Source organism: Streptopelia decaocto, assembly GCF_964273445.1.
Source record: "Streptopelia decaocto genome assembly, chromosome: 5".
Taxonomy (NCBI): Eukaryota; Metazoa; Chordata; class Aves; order Columbiformes; family Columbidae; genus Streptopelia; species Streptopelia decaocto.
In genome coordinates this window covers 30,509,253-30,529,077 of record NC_138659.1, presented here as the reverse complement: position 1 = coordinate 30,529,077, position 19,825 = coordinate 30,509,253, and the positions used below count along the sequence as shown (strand labels likewise).

Sequence of the window (19,825 nt, the reverse complement as noted above, 5' to 3'; positions counted from 1 at the left end):
GCTGTGTGTGTTGTTCATGGGGTGGGAGCAGGCCTGGCAGGGAAGGCCGGCGCAGGTCGCTCAGCTCTGTCGCTCTACCATGGAGTCCCTGCCCTGTTGTGCCGGGAAGCCGAGTTCCTTCTGTGCCATGGGGGCATCGCTCTCTGGCAGCTCCTCTCCTTCCCTCCTCAGCTCTGGCTTTGCGAGCGGCACCCGGAGCTGTGTGAAGCGCGGTGGAGCTCCGACGCTCCAGACGGTGTCAAGACGCTCGGCGCGGCCTTCGGAAGCGGGACGTGTGCGGAGCGGGAGCGGCCGGCGCGGGGCCGGTGTCCGTGTGGCGGGAGCGGCGCGTGTGTCAGCACGGCTCTGGTTTCCCAGCCCTTCCTCTCCTGACCTCTCGTGATCCACGGGAGCAGTTTCTCCATAAAACGGCCCCGGTGTTCCTCACGGTTCTCTCTCCCCGCTGGGGGCTGGAGAGCGAAGGGACAGACACGCTGTGGAGTTCTATTTAACTTTGATTTCCCTAAGTAGGGCAGTAGCAATTTATTATAAACTACTTGACACCACCGGTGGGGTTTTGCCTTTTGTTTGTTTGTTTGTTTGTTTGTTTGTTTGTTTTGTTTTGTTTTGGGGTGTGGGTTTTTTTTTTTTAGTGGATTTAGGAAGCGAGTTATTAATAGTACAAGGGGGTTTGTGGTTTCAGGGATGGGTGGGAAAAAATTAAGGATTAAAATGTAATGAATTAGATGAATGTGTCCATTTCATGGCCTCGGTCGAGCCGACTGTTCTTTCACCTGTACGTGTGTGTGTAGGTGCAGTTTTCTATTGATTTCCATCTGCAGGACCCGGTGGTTGCCCAGCGGTTCCACAGCTCTGACAGGTGCTGGTTCCCTGTCTGCGCTTTCAGCTCCTGGGCTGGTGCTGTCGGGCTCTCCCTGCTCAGAACTGACTGTGTTTGGAAGGCAGCAGCCAGTGCAAACCCTTCTGCGCGGTTCTGCTCTGCTCCGTTCCTGTGCAGCGGCTCGTGGCTCCGCTCGTCAGGGCCGTCCCTGCGCAGCCTCTGGCGGGTGTTGCACCCGCAGCCCAACGCGGAGCCGCCTCGTGTGGGGTCGCGTGAGGCTGTAGCTCTGGAGAACGAGACGCTGTCAGCAGAGCTGAACAAGGATGTTCGCTCGGCTGCTTCAGGAGTTACTGTGTTCTCCTGTGAGTGTGGGGTTTGTCCTGTGCTGTGGAGAACGAGAGCGAAGCCCCCGGAGCCGCTGCCGGTGGAGACCCCGCAGTGAGGGTGACAGACCCGGACCAGGAGCCGTTTCCCCAGGGGGAGCAGCAAGTCGAGCTGCTCACACCAAGGTCACAGGCCGGGTTGGTGCACATCACCGGTTCCAGTGCTGCCACCATAACCTGACAGCTCTCTCTGGGCTGTTGTACCCTCGGTGCTCACTGTGAAATTCCTGGTGTGCAAATAGGTTGTGTTTATCTGAGGGAAATGGATTAAGGTTGTGTTGGGGTGTGTTGTCCCCCTGGGTAGTTTCAGTACAACCAGAAACAAGAGGCAGCTGAAATTCGGGGTCGGCTTTTTGCCAGGAGCAACAAATGCTGTGATGGAGACAATGGGGAGAAGGTGGAAACTCTCAGAGTGCGGGGAAGTCTCAGAGAGGAAAAGAGATGAACGCAGACACTGGGGAGCAGGGAAAGTGGACATATTTATTATAGAAACAGTAAAGGTTGTGTAGAGATTGAATGTTACATAAAGATCAAATATTTAAATACATTAACTCCAGGCACAAATTAGTGGTAAAAAGATTATCTATTTATTATAGAAACATTAAATATTATACAAAGCTCAAACATTATATAAAGATCAAACATTAAAACATACTAACTCCAGACAAGAATTGGTGGGAAAAAGTTCAAGTATTTATTATACAAATGTTAAATATTAAATAAGGACTAAATAGAATACAAAATCAAACATTAAAATATATTAACTGCAGACAAAAATTAGTGGTCAAAAGTTAATCTATTTATTAATGAAACATTCAATACTATAAAAAGATTAAATATCATATAAAGATCAAATATTATCTAGAGATCAATCATTAAAATATAACTCCAGACAAGAATTGGTGTTAAAACGTTTGCATATTTATTATATAAATAGTAACTATTATATAAAGACTAAATATAATGCAAAATAAAATATTAATATATATTAACTCCAGACTAAAATGGGTGGAAAAAACTTTACGTATTTATTATAGAAACATTACATATTAGATAAAGATTAAATATTACATAAGGATCAAATATTAAAATATTTTAACGCCAGACAAGAATAGGTGGAAAAAAGTTCAAGTATTTATTATATAAATATTAAATAAAGATAATGTATTATATAAAGCTCAGTTATTAATATCTCTGAACTCCAGAAAAAAAGGGTGGAAGAAAGTGTATCTATTTATTTTATATGTATACATAAATATTATATGAAGCTCAGACACTATATACAGATCAAACATTAAAATATATTCACTCCAGACAAAAATTGGTAAAAAAAGCCGATATATATTTATCATATAAATATTAAATTTTCTACAAAGATCAAATATTATATAAAGATGAAATAATGTATCAATTCCAGAAAAAAATATTGGGTAAGGTCTATGTACATATTAAATAAATATTAAATATTAGTACATTAAATAAAAATATTTAAAAATATTAAATATTAGTACATTAAATAAAAATATTAAATAAAGCTCAAATATTATATACAGGTACAACATTTAAATATATTAATTCCTATGTACATATTAAATAAATATTAAATATAAGTAGATTAATTAAAAATATTTAAAAATACTAAATATTAGTTCATTAAATAAAAATATTAAATAAAGCTCAAATATTATATACAAATACAACATTTAAATAGATTAACTCCAACTAGAAATTAGTGGAAAAAAGGTTATGTACTTATTCTATAGATATTAAATATTACACAAAGCTGAAATATTCTCTAAAGCTAAGCTACTGAAATATAGTAACTCCAAGGAAAAATTAGTAGAGAAAAGCTTATATACTAATGAACGTTTCTGTACAAGTATGTAAAGATTAAATATGATAAAAACATCAAGTATTAAAATACATGAGCTGCAGACAAAAACTGGAAAAAAGGTAATATACTTGTTATATAAATATTAAATATTATACGAAGCTCAAACATTAGATACAGGTCACATATTAAAATATATCAACTCCAGACTAAACCTGGGGGAAAAAAAGGTTACATACTTATAATCTAAACAGTAAATCCTCTACAAAGCTCAGCCATTAACATCGATGAAGCGCAGGCTCCTCTGGTGCTGCAGCTTTTCTCCTCAGGATGAAATGGAAGTTGCCCCAGGTGTTCATGGCGTAGAACACGTTCGCCTTGGGTGGGATCGCCAGCTCTGCAAGAGAGGGAGCAGAGCGAGCGTTAACTGGCGCCCCACTCAGCGTTAGGGGTTTGTTCTCACCGGCAGCTGTGACAGCGTGTCCACGGCGTTTCTGACGTCGCTTCGCCTGTTACTCTGGCCGTCAAAACGCAGCAGAACCGTTCAAGCAGCAGCAGCAGAGTTCTGCTTCCCCACCTTTGTCCTCGGAGATGATCTGTACCAGCTCGTAATCCTCAGCTGAGCCGCACTGCAGGCCGTGCTTCTCCAGGGCTCTCTGGATGACAGCAGGAGCCTTCTCTTGGTTCGTCAGCTGCAAACACAGAGTTGCAAGGAGTCGGTTGGTAACTATGTCCTAGATTCAGCCAGATACTAAAACCTGCTCTTTGTGACACCTGGTGGTTGATTTAGTTCAAGACAACAGACGCTGCTCTAGAAACGCAGCAGGAAATCACTTGGCACTGTTGATCAAAGACAAGCTTCAATTTCAAGAGCAGAAACCTTGAGAGATGCTCTTTGCAAACCTCTCATTCATCCCCTGCTCCACAGGTTTTGATTTCTAACATTTGTCATTTTCCCTGTCAAGGAGGTTTGATCAGTGAATAGGTGTTTCCAAAACTAAAAGCACCATTCGAGTCACCTGGGGTGAAAACATCACCCAAAGGAACAGTGTTTTGCTGTTCCCACCACCCACCAGGATGCTCCTGTAGATGTTGCCACTTCTGTCCTCTTCTACGCTGGTCCGGATGATGCAGCTCTCTCCGTTCTGCTGGTTGTAAACAGGCAGGACTGGCGGCACTTCTCTTGTTGTAATGGGAGTCACAGGGTCGGGGCACTTCTTGGAGCACTTGTCATCAGATGGCAGCGAGGGGGGAGACGAGATCAAACACATTGATTACCATTTAATTGAAAAGATCCAAAAGCTAAAGATGACACTCTTGAGCACAACAGCATTAACAAGGGCTTCAGCAACCCAGTGAAGGCAGTTTAGGGCAAGAGAGCAGAGTGTGTAGGACAAAGCTCCCTGGGAACAGAACCCAGCCCAGACAAGGCTTGGTCTGGGCAGTTCCTGGCAGCTCAAACCCCAGGGCTGGCGAGCTCTGACCTCACCTGCTTCTCACTGCTCAGCTGCTCTGCCTGCCCCAGAATTAGGCTGGGCTGATGCAGATGAGCTTTCCCCCCAAACTGCCTTTCCCAGAGCTCAGGTCCCTCCATTCCACTGCACCCAACACTCTAGTCAAGACCCACAGGCTTGGGCAAGTGCCTGGGGCCGCCGGCAGCGTCAGCAGCCTCGCACAGGCTGTTTGTGCTGAACACAGGGCCCAGGCCCTACCTTGTGCTGAGGCTCCTGGGCAGTGTCGCTGGGAGGGACGATGGTGACCGTGCTGTCCCCAGAGCTCCCCCCTGGAGCAGGTTTGGGCTGCGCGTTGATGGGTGCGCTGTGGGCGTTCACCCCCAAGCCCAGGAACGACCTAGGGGAGAAAAGAGAGGACAACAGAGTTGGGCTGAGCAAAGCTGTCACTGGCTTCAACAAGCTGACCTGCTGTTGTGCTTTCCTATCTCGAGTGGCCTATTGTTTGTGTGTGTATAGCAAATTAGACTCTATCATTATTTACTCTGTTTTCCTGCTGCAAATTTGAATTGAATTTAAAATCCAGCACTAAAATCCAGTGTTCTGGATCCCCAGCCAGGTTTGTCAGCTGGTGTTTGATTTATTCCAGTTCATACTCACACACCAAACCCCCTCCCCATTGTACTCACAGGCTGAATCTCTTTACCACGCTCTTCTGAGCTTTGGCCGATGCGACACTCTTGTCAGCAGCTCCTTCAATTTCGCGTGAAAGCTGGAAACTGCAGAACAGGCAACACCATGAGTTAAATATCTCCAAGTGGCCATATTTGAGAAGCCCTGGGTCATTCCCACGTCCCAGAGGGTGCATCCCCACAAGGAGCAGCGCAGCTCTGTGCGTGTGTGTTTCCACTCTCCGGGAGCAGCTCCTGGCAGCGCAGAGCTCAAGGCTGAGAGAACCTGAACCTGCCTGCGGGGCAAGAAAAGCTGCTTCGCCAGCCGGGCTGAGACCCTACCTCTCCTCATCACTTAAATGCCGCTGCCTCCTAAACCACTGCACGAATTTCTCATCTGCTGACATGCAATAGCTGTTACATGAGGACTGCAAGAGCTTAATTTGTGCCATTACTTCAAATTCCTAAGAAAACAAATAATAAAATAGGAATTCCAATTAGAAAAATAAAGCCAGTCTCGTTAATATCCTACCCACACGCAGCAACAGATCCAGGACAAACGGAGTTGGACCCGCAGGTCGGTTTCAGTGGAAGAAATGACTATTTCAAGAAGCGCTGTTTCAAACAATGCAGCTCTGCAGCTCACCCTTCCCGCTCAGCCCTGCGTGGCCAGAGCGGCGCCCAGAGAGGAATCCCGCTCTGTACGGAGCTGGTTCTCAGGCACTAAGCAAGGGAAATAACTAGAGGTGCCTGTGATGGCAGCAGAGCCTGATCCTCCCCGGCTCTGCACGTCGTGCGCTCACACTCACACTCACCATCTGCAGTAACGTGAGCGGCTGTTGGATCTGCCCGAGCAAAGACAACAGGCCTCGCCCAGAGAACGCTCCAGCAGAGAGCGTCAGCAACTAACGACCACAGAACAGCCAACGGCCCACTCACCCTTCGCCGCTTCTCAAAGTTGATCAGGCCGCCCTGTTGGAAGGACAGAGAAGGGATCAGAGGAGAAGAGCACGGGCTCGGCTGGAGTTCATCACAAACAGGATGAAGTAGCGACACCAAGGGAAAGGCCAGAGCTGCCCTGAGCAAAGGCTTCTGCAAAGACCTGTTTCCAGCTCTAGGATAAACCACAGCACTCGTGTACCTGAGTCTATTTCTTAAATAGATTCCTCTATTTTTAAGAACTGCACTAGAACCCAGGGGAAGACACACAACCAGACAGAGTGTCTGGAAGGGAGGGAGGATATGTAGGATTCAAAAAATTGCCCCAAATTACCTCGAGATAGTCCTGAAGGGCTGTGTCCAGCATGACGAGGTCTGTTAGGAAGGTACCCAGGTAAGGTACCGTGCCTTGGGTGACTCCCTGCAAACGGTCAGAGCAATGGCAGATTAATTGACTGAGAAATAATAATAAATAATACTAATTAGAATGGTAGAATACTCCTGTGCAAGCAAACAAAATACAACTAGTCTGCTTCACCAAACAGTGCTCTTGTAAATGATGCTTTCATGACACCATCCGTACGTTCTCAGCCAGCGGTTCATGTCTGTACAGAGCGGCATAAAGCCAAAGTGTTCACTCATCTGCGTCAAATCTCGCTGTGCGGCACCTCTCGCCCCAGCAGAAAAGCCCGGGATTTACAGACCCGCCTTCCCCACAGCACCGCATACGGGAGTTCATTGGTTAGGAAAAGGGCTGAGCTCGGCTTTGGGTGAGATCTCCAGCCTGGCAAATCAAGCTCATTCCCACCTTCAGCAGCAGCTCCCTGCTCGTCGCAAAGTTGTCACAGTCGGAGAATATTTCAGAAAGCTCTTCAAACATCAGCATTGTGTCCCTGTACAGGAAAAGGTTAAATCGTTTGTAAGAACTCTGAATCAGATCAGGGTACTATTTTTTTCTCAAGAATCGTTAACGGTTGGGCACATAAAAGATAAAAGCACCAAAACACATCCAGTGACACACTGCACAGCCTTACTTTGGAACGCAGGCCCAGGTCTTCTTCAGGCGATAAACGGACGTGGACTGCAGTGTAGAAACAATGGCCTTCAAAGATGAAAAGTTGTTCAGGATCCTACATTGCTGTGAAAGGAGCGGTTAGAAACACAGGAGCATTAAACATCAGCACCACCAACAGTCAGTGCTCTTCTGTCTGCCCCGTGTCCTGCTTGCTGCACATTCTCCCTGCTAAGCGGGCAGCTCTACAAAGACTGAGCATCAAAAATATCACTCCCCCCTCCAGCCACCAAACACCTGATGGGCTTTGGCATTTACATCTTCTTTTCCTCACTTTCGTCTCTTTGTGGTGATGCTGCCCAAACTACAACTGTGAGGAGAGGAAGAGCAATGCTGCATGTGCTGTGACAGGGACAGTCAGTCAAAACCAGAGAGAACGAGAGCTCAGCTGCTCCCTGGCCTGGGCCCAACGCCAACAACCCCCCTGTCCCCTCCCAGCTCCATCGCACCCGCACAAGGAACGTTAAACAGTCGTGAATAAACGCTTTACACGGGCGATACGGATCCACTTCTCCAAGATCTTCGCTCGTTGCTGGGTCTTTAATTCTCCGGTCTGTAGGACGGTACTGAGCACACAGTTGGTGACGGCGTTGAACTGCGAGATGGTGGCTCTGATGTTCTGTACCAGGTGTTTGTTCTCTTCCTTGTCCCTGCGGGACCAGATGCAGCCCAGGCAGTGGTGGGGCACAACGTTCTTGAAGAGTGTCTAGAGGGAAACAGAGGTGTCCAAGTCAGCCTGGATCGCTATTGCCCACAGGAAGAAATGCATGTTTACCGTACAAACTGCATCTGAACCTAATATGGTATTAAAATATTGCTTTTCTCTTAGTTTAAAATATACACTTGGCCTACACTTAGGCCTCATCCCTAAAAGAACTGTCAGCTAAACACTCCTGGCAAAATAAGAGACACCTTTCTATCACTTACATTATCAAGGGGAAAAATTTCTATATAATGATATTTTTGAAAGAGATTGATAGAAATAAACCAAATCGGAGCACTACAGTAGAAAGTACTTATACATCTTCAGGTGAGGTAGCCTAACATACAGTCAAAATACGCTATTTCTGAGGGGTCAAATACTAAACTTTGCAAAAGAGGCTACTCAGTCTACATTTACACTGTAAAAAAAAGACAAACAACTTCAGAAGAACTGAAGGAAAAGCCCAATCCATGAAGCGAGTTTGGATAACCAAGCAGAGCTGTGCTCTGTGTCCCAGCAACAGAGCGGTTCTGGAACGCCAGACTGACATTGATGTAAGTTAAATAACAAACAGACAAACAAACAATTAGAAGCCCAGAACTATTTCCCCAACATTTCAGGTAACCCGTATGATCGACATACCGCGTCCATGTACGTCAGCTGTTCTGCCACCAGCTCTTCTTGGAACAAGGAGAATTCTTCTGCACTGCTGGTCTCCAGTTCCTCTTCCTCATCCAGGGTGCAGGGAGAAAGGCTGTGGAACGCGTCTGGCCAGGGGGAAAACACGAGTCAGTGAATTTATACAGAAAACAATTAATTAAAACAGATATTTGAAAAATCACTACATATAATAGCAGAACATGCAAAGGGACCTGCCTGGTGCAGCGGCCTCACTGTGCTGCATATTTTAGTGAGAAAGAGAAGGACTGTAAGATTAAATTGGCAAAGAGACTTTTTGGCTCACGGCACAGGAAGCTTTGTGCCCTGGGTAAGGGGACGTGTCAGGCTTGACGCTGGGAGAACACCCAGACAGCAGAGAAAGGTACTTTACCATCATTCTCCAGTTCTTCTTTCTGGAACTGCTCCAGGAGGTTCTGCGCTCTCTTCTCCGTGTCAGAGCCGGGCATGTTCTTCTTCAGATAACTCAGCACCTTCCGCAGACACACGTAGTCGGGCGGCTCTTGGAAATCGGCGGCACTTTGGTCGAGCCAGGCTTGTAAAATCGATGCGATCGCACTGTGAGCAAATTCAGAGAGAGCACATGGGTTGTATGCAGCAGTTATTCATGCAATCGCATGGATCTGTACCTAATATAACAACAGGAACACTGAGACATTCATCCCCCACGTGAAGGCAGCATGGACACTTCTGTGAGTTGAGAATTTAATTTGTTCTTTTTATGCAAGAAATATTATTAAGATAATACTTCATAAAAAACTAATGGCTGCTGCTTCAATTACACCTTGAGAAACCAGCGCAGTCATTCAAAAGAATTAAAGATTTTCTCTGGGTTCTATTACTGGATGTGTTATGAGACAGCTGATACTCGGCCTTTACACAAGCTCCTTGAAGCAAACAGGCTGTGAATTGTCAAAGGAAACAACAGCTCTGCTGCCCACGTCCCGCTCCAGCACCGAACCCTGACTGGGCTCGCTGGGCGCTGCAAACCCAAACTTACGTCCTGAGCGCTGTGCTGGATCCGGGCGAATTCTGGTTTCCACGCTCTTCAGAGCCCGACATCTCCAGGTTTCCATATCTGGAAAAATGAGATGGCTGTTTAGAGGAACCTCTACTGAGCAAAAGCAAAATCCCAAATAGCGAAATCCATACACAACTGCCATAAACATATACACATTGGCATATTCATATACAATTGGCATGAAGACAAGGGCTTCATGCTGGACAATTCCACCGTGGCTGGGGACGCTGAGGCAGAAATGAAGGGTTTGCACATGTCCCCATGCACTGCACAGCAAACCCAGACTAAACCAGGCAAACCCGTGGTGCCTCTGACAGGAGCGGCACAGCCACAGACACAGGGAGCTCAGCTGAGGACACTGAGCCCCGAGAGCCCTGCGGGGAGAGCCCTGGCGGCAGCTGGAACAGCTCCTTCCAAACCACACCTTGCACCTCCTTACGAACAGGTGACGAGGAGTTCATGGCACATCTGAGTGTGAACATTTTAATGGCTGCTCAGAAAACACCACAAACCCAGCAAACCCAGAACTGACTGCAAGACCGAACAAGTACGAATCTATTCTAGGTGTGACTTTACGGCCCACACATATTCTGGTCTTTTTTTAAGGGAAAAGCTGTATTGATTTTCTTGTGTCGGTCCCAGTTTGGTTCCTTAGCGCTCAGACCACGCACACTTTCCCCACCTGGCGCTTAAGCTTTAATGAGAGTTGGGATGTGGGCAGCGTGCATTTACACATGCTGTGTTTATGCTGAAATCCTGAATTTGGCAGGATTCTTGACCTCTGTCCATCAGGTTATTAACTCCATGTCCACTAAAAGTAGGGGAAGAAATTCCTGTCAACATCCCCCTGTCGTGTACAATAAATGGTGGCTCAGTTTCCGTTCTGTCCCGGCTCTTACCTGTCCAGGAGCAGCTCCAGGACTGTGCTGGTGGAAGCAAAGGCCCTGTACGTGGAGAGGAAGGTGTTGATGTATGTAAAATCCTTATCCGCAAATGCCATTGGAAGTGTCTCCACCAGCATTTCCAAAGTTCCGGCTTTCAGGGCCCTGCTTTTGTACGTCTCGTCCGGGCTGACAGTGTGTTCTGCAGGTAACTGGTCTCCTTCAGCCTACAAAGTGGAAACAAAGACAAAGCACAAAATCAGACAGAAGCCAGAGCCCCGACACAGCTTGCACAATGAAACACAGATTCCATTCCACCTGTTCACAGGAATAGTCCATCCCTAGTTACTAAATGATTTTGTCAGTTTGGGCTCTCCAAATACCAAATGCTGTAGCAAATACTGGAGGACAACAAAGACATTTCTTATTTAAACAGGCAGTGTTTACAGTGCTTAAGCTGTAATCTCATGGTTGGCTTTTATACTGACCATTCTCTCATAACAGGGCCAACCATTCAAAAACCCCGGATGCTTTCTTAGCAGCAAGAAGTTTAAGAAAGGTTTATTAGACTACCTGAAGCATGAAAGATCGAAGTTCCTTCACCTAGTGGTACCCCTACAAGAAGTTGCTAAGCAAGATTTCAAGCTTCTCAGTACTTAAAGGAATTGGTAATAAAGCCCAACTCACTCAAAATGAGAAAAACTATTGTATTCCTTTCAACACAGGTTCTATGATATTTTCAGTTAGAGCTGCATTTCTCTCAGACACATCCAATAATTTACCAGCCAACGCTTTCCAGCTGAAAAGCCTCCAAATCACTCTACAAATGCAGCATCACTAAGAACTCTTCCCTTCAGAATATGACCAAGACCTGGAAACTCCTTCTCCGTACGAGGAACAACACCCCTGGAATGGGAGACAATTCTACTTTTCTGAAGTGTCTTTGTGGGACACAGACATGCTCAGAATGCTCCCCACCTCTTGCACAAAACCACCAGCTGGGAAATGTAATGCAGGTCAAAAATACTTTCTAATATTTCTCCTGGTAAAAACAGGAGGCAGAGGTGGGAAATCTGCCGCTCAAAGTCTCTATACTACCAACCTGGACACTACACCAAAGCAAGTTCTTATATTATTGCCTTTGATCCTGAAGAAAATGTAGAAACATGGCAACAGAACATGAAAGTTCTACCCACCTCCTGACCCTCTGGCTCAAACTGCAACAGCTGCAGTGATTGCAATGAAGTGAGGACACTTGAATCAGCTGGGGACTTGGCCACCACACCAGCTTTACTTACCCCGAGCCATCTTGCTCCTTCACTGTCAGTCTGCTGGACCTGCGCTCTTCTCAGGGTGTCACAGTCCACAGCTCCTTCCTGTGCGTCTTCAGCTCCATCCTCAGTTGTGCTCTGCCAGGAAAGGGCCAAGAGCAACAAGTCAGAGAGAAAGGAACACGGTCCCTGCACAAGCACAGGCTGCACACACCAGCATGCCAACACCGGGATCTCACAACACCTCAACAACGCTCAATTAAGTTGCCAGGTTTTAGCTGCCTTTAGTTACCTGTGGATTTTTGGACTTTTAACTGAAAGCAGAGAGGAGCTGAGTGCACAAATTACTGCACAAGCCAATGAAAGAGGTAAGAATTAAACCAGAGTCCAGATCTCCTGAACCCCAGCACTAACAGCCGCTGTATTAACATGCTGATACATGCTGAGGAGCAAAGCACTAGAGAATTGTAAATAGACTTATCAATTAACTTTAGAAATACATATACTGGTCCCCCTGCAACCACATAATGTTTTTTCATCATACATACCACTTGAATAATTAAGGTTTCAGGGCTTTACTAACTACCACAGCGTTAAGCACAGCAACAACTCAATTAGAAAGGATCTGAGTGCAGTGCAAACAAATCCTGGTTTGGGGAAGCTGGGGTTTGGGGTTTTTTGGGGTTGCTTTTCTGTTTGCTTTTACCTCCTTTATCTCTAAAATATCCCCTATGTCATATAGAACTGTCTGTACACCAGTGACTTGCCTCTTGAACGCTCTGTGGAACCTCCACATCTTCCCCAGGGTGGTTCCTCACATTCTCTTCCAGGCTCTGTGGAGTCTCCATGTTTTCTTCAGCTGGCTTGCTTGGAGTCTTCTCAATGCACTCTGCAGTCTCGGTGTCTTCCTCTGTTACATTGCTTAGGCTGTTCTCAATGCACTCTGGAGTCTCCATGTCTTCTTCCGTTATCTTGCTTGGAGTGTTCTCACTGCGCTCTGTGTCTTCCTCTCTTATCTTGCTTGTAGTCTCATCAATGTGCTCTGGATTCTCCGCATCTTCCTGTCTTGTCTTGCTTACAGTCTGTTCAACGCGCTCTGGACTCTCAACGTGCTCTGGACTCTCCTCAACGCACTCTGGAGTCTCCTCAACGTGTTCTGGAGTCTCCACATCTTCCTTTGTTGGCTTGGACACAGTCTCCTCAAGGCTGTGCAGAGACTCCACATCTTCCTCATGTCTCTTCGTCCTGGGTGTCCTCCTCCTTGGTCTCCTCCAACATCTCCAAACACACAGGTTCCGAAGGGGGAAGTTCCGAGCCTGTTAGAAAACAACGGAAAGGCAGTTTTGAATTGCAGATAGCAACATGTTTACTTTTAATGTCCTTGCAAAAGTTCCAGGACAAGATCACGTGAACCCTGAACTTTAGGCACTATTACAATGCAAAAGATAGATGGTACGACAGGATCATAGAATCATTTTGGTTGGCAGAGATCATCGAGCGCAACCGTTAACCCACCCCTGGGACTGCCCCATGTCCCTCAGAACCTCATCTACATGCCTTTTAAACCCCTCCAGAGATGGTGACTCCACTGCTGCCCTGGGCAGCCTGTTCCAATGTTTAATAACCCTTTCACAGAATCACAGAATCACAGAATATGAGGTTACACAGGAAGGCGTCCAGGCAGGTCTTGAATGCCTCCAGAATAGGAGACTCCACAACCTCCCTGGGCAGCCTGGTCCAGTGTCCTGACACACCCCTTCAGATATCTATAAATGTTAATGAGGTCACCCCTCAGTCTCCTCTTGTCCAGCTCCAGAGCCCCAGCTCCCTCAGCCTTTCCTCACACGGGAGATGCTCCACTCCCTTCAGCATCTTGGTGGCTGTGCTGGACTCTCTCCAGCAGTTCCCTGTCCTGCTGGAACTGAGGGGCCACAACTGGGCACAGGGCCCAGTGCTGGCTCATCGTCACCCTGCTGTCCACCAGGACCCCGTGGTCCCTTTCTCCTATGCTGCTCTCTAATAGGTCATTCCCGAACTTATACTGGAACCTGGGGTTGTTCCTGCCCAGATTCAAGACTCTACAGTTGCCCTTGTTCTATTTCATTAAATTTCTCCCTGCCCAGCTCTCCAGCCTGTCCAGGTCTCTGATGGCAGCACAACTTCCAGTGTCAGCCGCTCCTCCCAGCTTGGTGTCATCAGCAAACTTGCTGACAGTCACTCTATTCCCTCGGCCAAATCATTGATGAATATATTGAATAACACCGGCCCCAGCACTGCCCCCTGAGGCACTGCACTGGATACAGGCCTCAGCTGGACTCTGCCCCATTGACCACGACTCTCTGGCTTCTTCCCTTCAGCCAGTTCCCAGTCACCTCACTACCCGCTCATCTCCCTCCCATTCCTGTGAGGAATTGTTCCCAACAGCCAACCTGAGCCTCCCCCGGCACAGCCGGTGCCGTTTCCTCCCGTCCCGTCCCTTGTCACCAACACCCTTCTCTCGGCACTCGGAGCTGCCCCCCCCGGCCCCGTGTCCCCCGCAGCCCCGGGGAGGGCGGGCGGCGGGGCCCGGCTCGCTCCTACCCGTCCGCAGCAGGGCCCGCAGCCGGTCCCGCACATGGCGCTGTGTCCGGTCCGCAGGCGGGGCTGCTGCCGGCTCCGCCAGCCCCGCACTCCCGCTCTCTCTCTCTCTCTCTCTCTCTCGCACCGACCGCTCGCCCCGACGCCAACGGCGCCAACGGCTCCGGCGGCACCGCGGCCACCGGACGCGGCCTCGCGGCAGCACGTGCCGCCCGCAGCGGCCAATCGCGGCTCGCCGCCGCTCCCGCGCGCGCCCCCTCGCCCCGCCCTCAGCCCGCCCGCAGGCCGAGCCCTCGCTCAGCCGGACAAAGCGCTTCCTCAACAACAGAGGGTTGGACGCACACAGATATATGTGTGTGTGTATATATATGGTTTTTCTAGGGCTGCTGCCTTCCGTGAGGAGGAACCTCACAAAGCTGTGCAATGTTCTGATTAGTAAGAAACACCCAACAGGATAATACAGATAACACAAAACTACAAAGTCCAAGCATAACTGGGAAAGGAAAAACGAAGTTCTTGTCATTTACAGTGATGTTTTCACGTTGCGATTCAATATATTCACTATTCTACTAAAGGTTTAAAGAACAGGCAACTGAAATCAAGAACAAGTTCTTCCCGCGCAAAGGGGGGTTCCTTCCCCAGAAATGTGAATTGTGGTTAAACACACTGCCTCATTTTTCAGTGTTTCTGCTCTTTTTTCCCTCTTTCTATGGTCAGAGCAATTGCACATCTGAGTGGAAAAATGAGGCTGCTCCCCAGGGTGACCTGAAACCCCCGTCACTCCAGCAGGTGACCCCACGTGTGCAAACGTTCAAACTTGTTCAAAGCTCCAACATTTTTCTGGGTCTCTAATTACCTAAGAGAGCCAGAAACGTGCTGAAATCCACCAGATTCCTCACGTGTACAATGCCTCGTTGCCTTCTTAGGAAAGCTTTCTTGAATTAGATCATGCTTGCTCTGCACTTTCTGCTAAAATGTTGACTGACACAATCTCAAGCACCCGCTGTGCTGTAGCACTGGGGTGATTCTTTTCTTTTGCAATGAAACATAAAGCCCGTGCTATTTTTTTAACTCTTGTAGTAACAAACGTGTGTTTGAGCTTGGGCTTCACCAAGTTCAGAGCCAAACCCCAACACCTCCTGCAATTAATTCGTTGCCCTCAAGCCAGCTCTGGCTTTGCGAGCGGCAGCCGGAGCTGTGTGAAGCGCGGTGGAGCTCCGACGCTCCAGACGGTGTCAAGACGCTCGGCGCGGCCTTCGGAAGCGGGACGTGTGCGGAGCGGGAGCGGCCGGCGCGGGGCCGGTGTCCGTGTGGCGGGAGCAGCGCGTGTGTCAGCACGGCTCTGGTTTCCCAGCCCTTCCTCTCCTGACCTCTCGTGATCCACGGGAGCAGTTTCTCCATGAAACGGCCCCGGTGTTCCTCACGGTTCTCTCTCCCCGCTGGGGGCTGGAGAGGGAAGGGACAGACACGCTGTGGAGTTGTGTTTGACTTTGATTTCCCTAAGAAGAGCAGTAGCAATTTATTATAAACTACTTGACACAGCGGGTGGGGTTTTGGCTTTTTTGTTTGTTTGTTTATTTGTTTTGGGGTGTGTGGGTTTTTTTTTTTTTAGTTGATTTAGGAAGCGAATTATTAATAGTACAAGGGGTTTGACAGTTTCAGGGGCAGGAGGGAAAAAATTAAGGATTAAAATGTAATGAATTAGATGAATGTGTCCATTTCATGGCCTCGGTTGAGCCGACTGTTCTTTCACCTGTACGTGTGTGTGTAGGTGCAGTTTTCTATTGATTTCCATCTGCAAGACCCGGTGGTTGCCCAGCGGTTCCACAGCTCTGACAGGTGCTGGTTCCCTGTCTGCGCTTTCAGCTCCTGGGCTGGTCTTGTCGGGCTCTCCCTGCTCAGAACTGACTGTGTTTGGAAGGCTGCAGCCAGTGCAAACCCTTCTGCGCGGTTCTGCTCTGCTCTGCGGTTGTGTTTATCTGAGGGAAATGGATTAAGGTTGTGTTGGGCTGTGTTGTCCCCCTGGGTAGTTTCAGTACCACCAGAAAGCAAGAGGCAGCTTAAATTCGGGGTCGGCTTTTTGCCAGGAGCAACAAATGCCGTGATGGTGACAATGGGGAGAAGGTGGAAACTCTCAGAGCGCGGGGAAGTCTCAGAGAGGAAAAGAGATGAATGGAGACACTGGGGAGCGGGGAAAGTGGACATATTTATTATAGAAACAGTAAAGGTTATGTAGAGATTGAATGTTACATAAAGATCAAATATTTAAATACATTAACTCCAGACACAAATTAGTGATAAAAAGATTATCTGTTTATTGTAGAAACATTAAATATTATACAAAGCTCAAACATGATATAAAGATCAAACATTAAAACATACTAACTCCAGACAAGAATTGGTGGGAGAAAGTTCAAGTATTTATTATACAAATGTTTACTATTAAATAAAGATTAAATAGAAACAAAATCAAACATTAAAATATATTAACTCCAGACAAAAACTAGTGGTCAAAAGTTAATCTATTTATTAAAGAAACATTAAATACTATATAAAGATTAAATATCATATAAAGATCAAATATTATTTAGAGATCAAACATTAAAACATACTAACTCCAGACAAAAATTGGTGTTAAAATGTTTGCACATTTATTATATAAATAGTAAGTATTATAGAAAGACTAAATATAATGCAAAATAAAACATTAATATATATTAAACTCCAGACTAAAATGGGTGGAAAAAACTTTACGTATTTATTATAGAAACATTACATATTAGATAAAGATTAAATATTACATAAGGATCAAATATTAAAATATTTTAGCGCCAGACAAGAATAGGTGGGAAAAAGTTCAAGTATTTATTATATAAATATTAAATAAAGATGAAGTATTCTATAAAGCTCTGATATTAATGTCTATTAACTCCAGAACAAAAAATAATGGAAAAAGGTTTACAGACTTTTATAGAAACATTAAATAATAGATAAAGATTAAATATGACACAAAGATCAAATATTAAACTATATTAACTCCAGACAAGAACTGGTGGAAAAAAGTTTAAGTATTTATTATAGAAACGTTACATCTATATAAAGACTAAATATCACATAAGGATTAAATATTAAAATAGTTTAACGCCAGACAAGAATTGGTGGGAAAAAAAGTTGACATATTGATTACATAAATTAAGGTTATGTATTATAGAAAAGCTCAAATGTTAATATATATTAACTCAAGACAAAAATTAGTGGAAAAATGTTACATATTTATTATAGAGATGTTACATCTGTGTAAAGATTAAATATTACATAGGGATCAAATATTGAAATATTTTAACGCCAGAAAAGAATAGGTGGGAAAAAGTTCAAGTATTTATTATATAAATATTATATAAATATTATATAAATAAAAATTCCATAAATATTTATAATATAAATATAGATATAAATATAGATATATAAATATAAATATATAAATGATTTATTATATAAAGCTCAATTATTAATATCTATTAACTCCAGAAAAAAAAGGGTGGAAAAAAGTCTATCTATTTATATGTATATCTAAATATTATATGAAGCTCAAACAATATCTACAGACCAAACATTAAAATATATTAACTCCAGACAAAAATTGGTAATAATATTAAATATTAGTACATTAAATAAAATACTAAATATATATAAAATATTAGTACAATAAAATAAATAGATATTAAATATTAGTACAATAACTAAAACATTAAAAATATTAAATATTAGTACATTAAATAAAAATATTAAATAAAGCTCAAATATTATATACAGATACAACATTTAAATATATTAACTCCAAGCAGAAATTAGTGCAAAAAAGGTTATGTACTAATGAACGTTTCTATACAAGTACGTAAAGATTAAATATGATAAAAATATCAAGTATTAAAATACATGAACTGCAGACAAAAACTGGAAAAAAGGTAATATACTTGTTATATAAATATTAAATATTATACAAAGCTCAAACATTAGATACAGGTCACATATTAAAATATATCAACTCCAGACTAAACCTGGGGGAAAAAGAGGTTACATACTTATAACCTAAACAGTAAATCCTGTACAAAGCTCAACCTTTAACATCTCTGGAGCGCAGGCTCCTCCGGTGCCGCAGCTTTTCTCCTCAGGATGAAATGGAAGTTGCCCCGGGTGCTCATGGCGTAGAACACGTTCGCCTTGGGTGGGATCGCCAGCTCTGCAAGAGAGGGAGCAGAGCGAGCGTTAACTGGCGCCCCACTCAGCGTTAGGGGTTTGTTCTCACCGGCAGCTGTGACAGCGTGTCCACGGCGTTTCTGACGTCGCTTCGCCTGTTACTCTGGCCGTCAAAACGCAGCAGAACCGTTCAAGCAGCAGCAGCAGAGTTCTGCTTCCCCACCTTTGTCCTCGGAGATGATCTGTACCAGCTCGTAATCCTCAGCCGAGCCGCACTGCAGGCCGTGCTTCTCCAGGGCTCTCTGGATGACAGCAGGAGCCTTCTCTTGGTTCGTCAGCTGCAAACACGGAGTTGCAAGGAGTCAGTTGGTAACTACGTCCTAGATTCTGCCAGGTACTAAAACCTGCTCTTTGTGACACCGGGTGGTTGATTTAGTTCAACACAACAGACGCTGCTCTAGAAACGCAGCAGGAAATCACAGCCCCTGCTCTCCAGAGCAACCACTTGCAGAGGTGAGACCTTGTTCTCAGCAGCCGTCGAATGCACAGCAATAGCTGCCCCAGCTGCTGTTTGCTCACATCCATTAATCCACAGTCTCCTGTGCTAAACACTTTCTTGATGTCCTGCAAAGATTCGGGGCCTTGTAGCTGGGTTTGCTGGGGAAGGGGCACCTTGTGTCACAGTCACACAGCCCAGTGCTGAGCTGGACACACACCAGCCGGCGCTGGCAGAAGAGCAGGGGCAGCAAAGCCGGCACTTGCTCAGAGTGCTTCGCTTGGCACTGTTGATCAAAGACAAGCTTCAATTTCAAGAGCAGAAACCTTGAGAGATGCTCTTTGCAAACCACACATTCATGCCCTGCTCCACAGGTTTTGATTTGTAACATTCGTCATTTTCCCTGTGAAGGAGGTTTGATCAGTGAATAGGTGTTTCCAAAACTAAAAGCACCATTCGAGTCACCTGGGGTGAAAACATCACCCACAGGAACAGTGTTTTGCTGTTCCTACCACCCACCAGGATGCTCCTGTAGATGTTGCCACTTCTGTCCTCTTCTACGCTGGTCCGGATGATGCAGCTCTCTCCATTCTGCTGGTTGTAAACGGGCAGGACTGGCGGCATTTCTCTTGTTGTAATGGGAGTCACGGGGTTGGGGCACGTCTTGGAGCACTTGTCATCAGAGGGCAGCGAGGGGGGAGACGAGATCAAACACATTGATTACCATTTAATTGAAAAGATCCAAAAGTTAAAGATGACACTCTTTAGCACAACAGCCTCAACAAGGGCTTCAGCAACCCAGTGAAGGCAGTTCAGGGCAAGAGAGCAGAGTGT

General features: G+C 45.6%; 1 protein-coding gene across 1 annotated transcript; it reads right to left on the bottom strand.

Moving 5' to 3' along the window:
• Positions 1-5,170: 5,170 nt before the first annotated feature.
• LOC309440477 (ral guanine nucleotide dissociation stimulator-like 1) lies at positions 5,171-14,337 on the bottom strand (the record flags this gene model as incomplete). Its single annotated transcript, XM_082054165.1, has 14 exons — positions 5,171-5,264; positions 5,499-5,620; positions 6,096-6,128; positions 6,430-6,516; positions 6,904-6,988; positions 7,130-7,233; positions 7,658-7,873; positions 8,513-8,637; positions 8,922-9,106; positions 9,549-9,626; positions 10,469-10,677; positions 11,749-11,859; positions 12,489-13,037; positions 14,302-14,337. 14 exons carry the CDS (start codon positions 14,335-14,337, stop codon positions 5,171-5,173), a joined length of 2,034 nt encoding a protein of 677 aa, XP_081910291.1.
• Between the last annotated feature and the right edge of the window lie 5,488 nt (positions 14,338-19,825).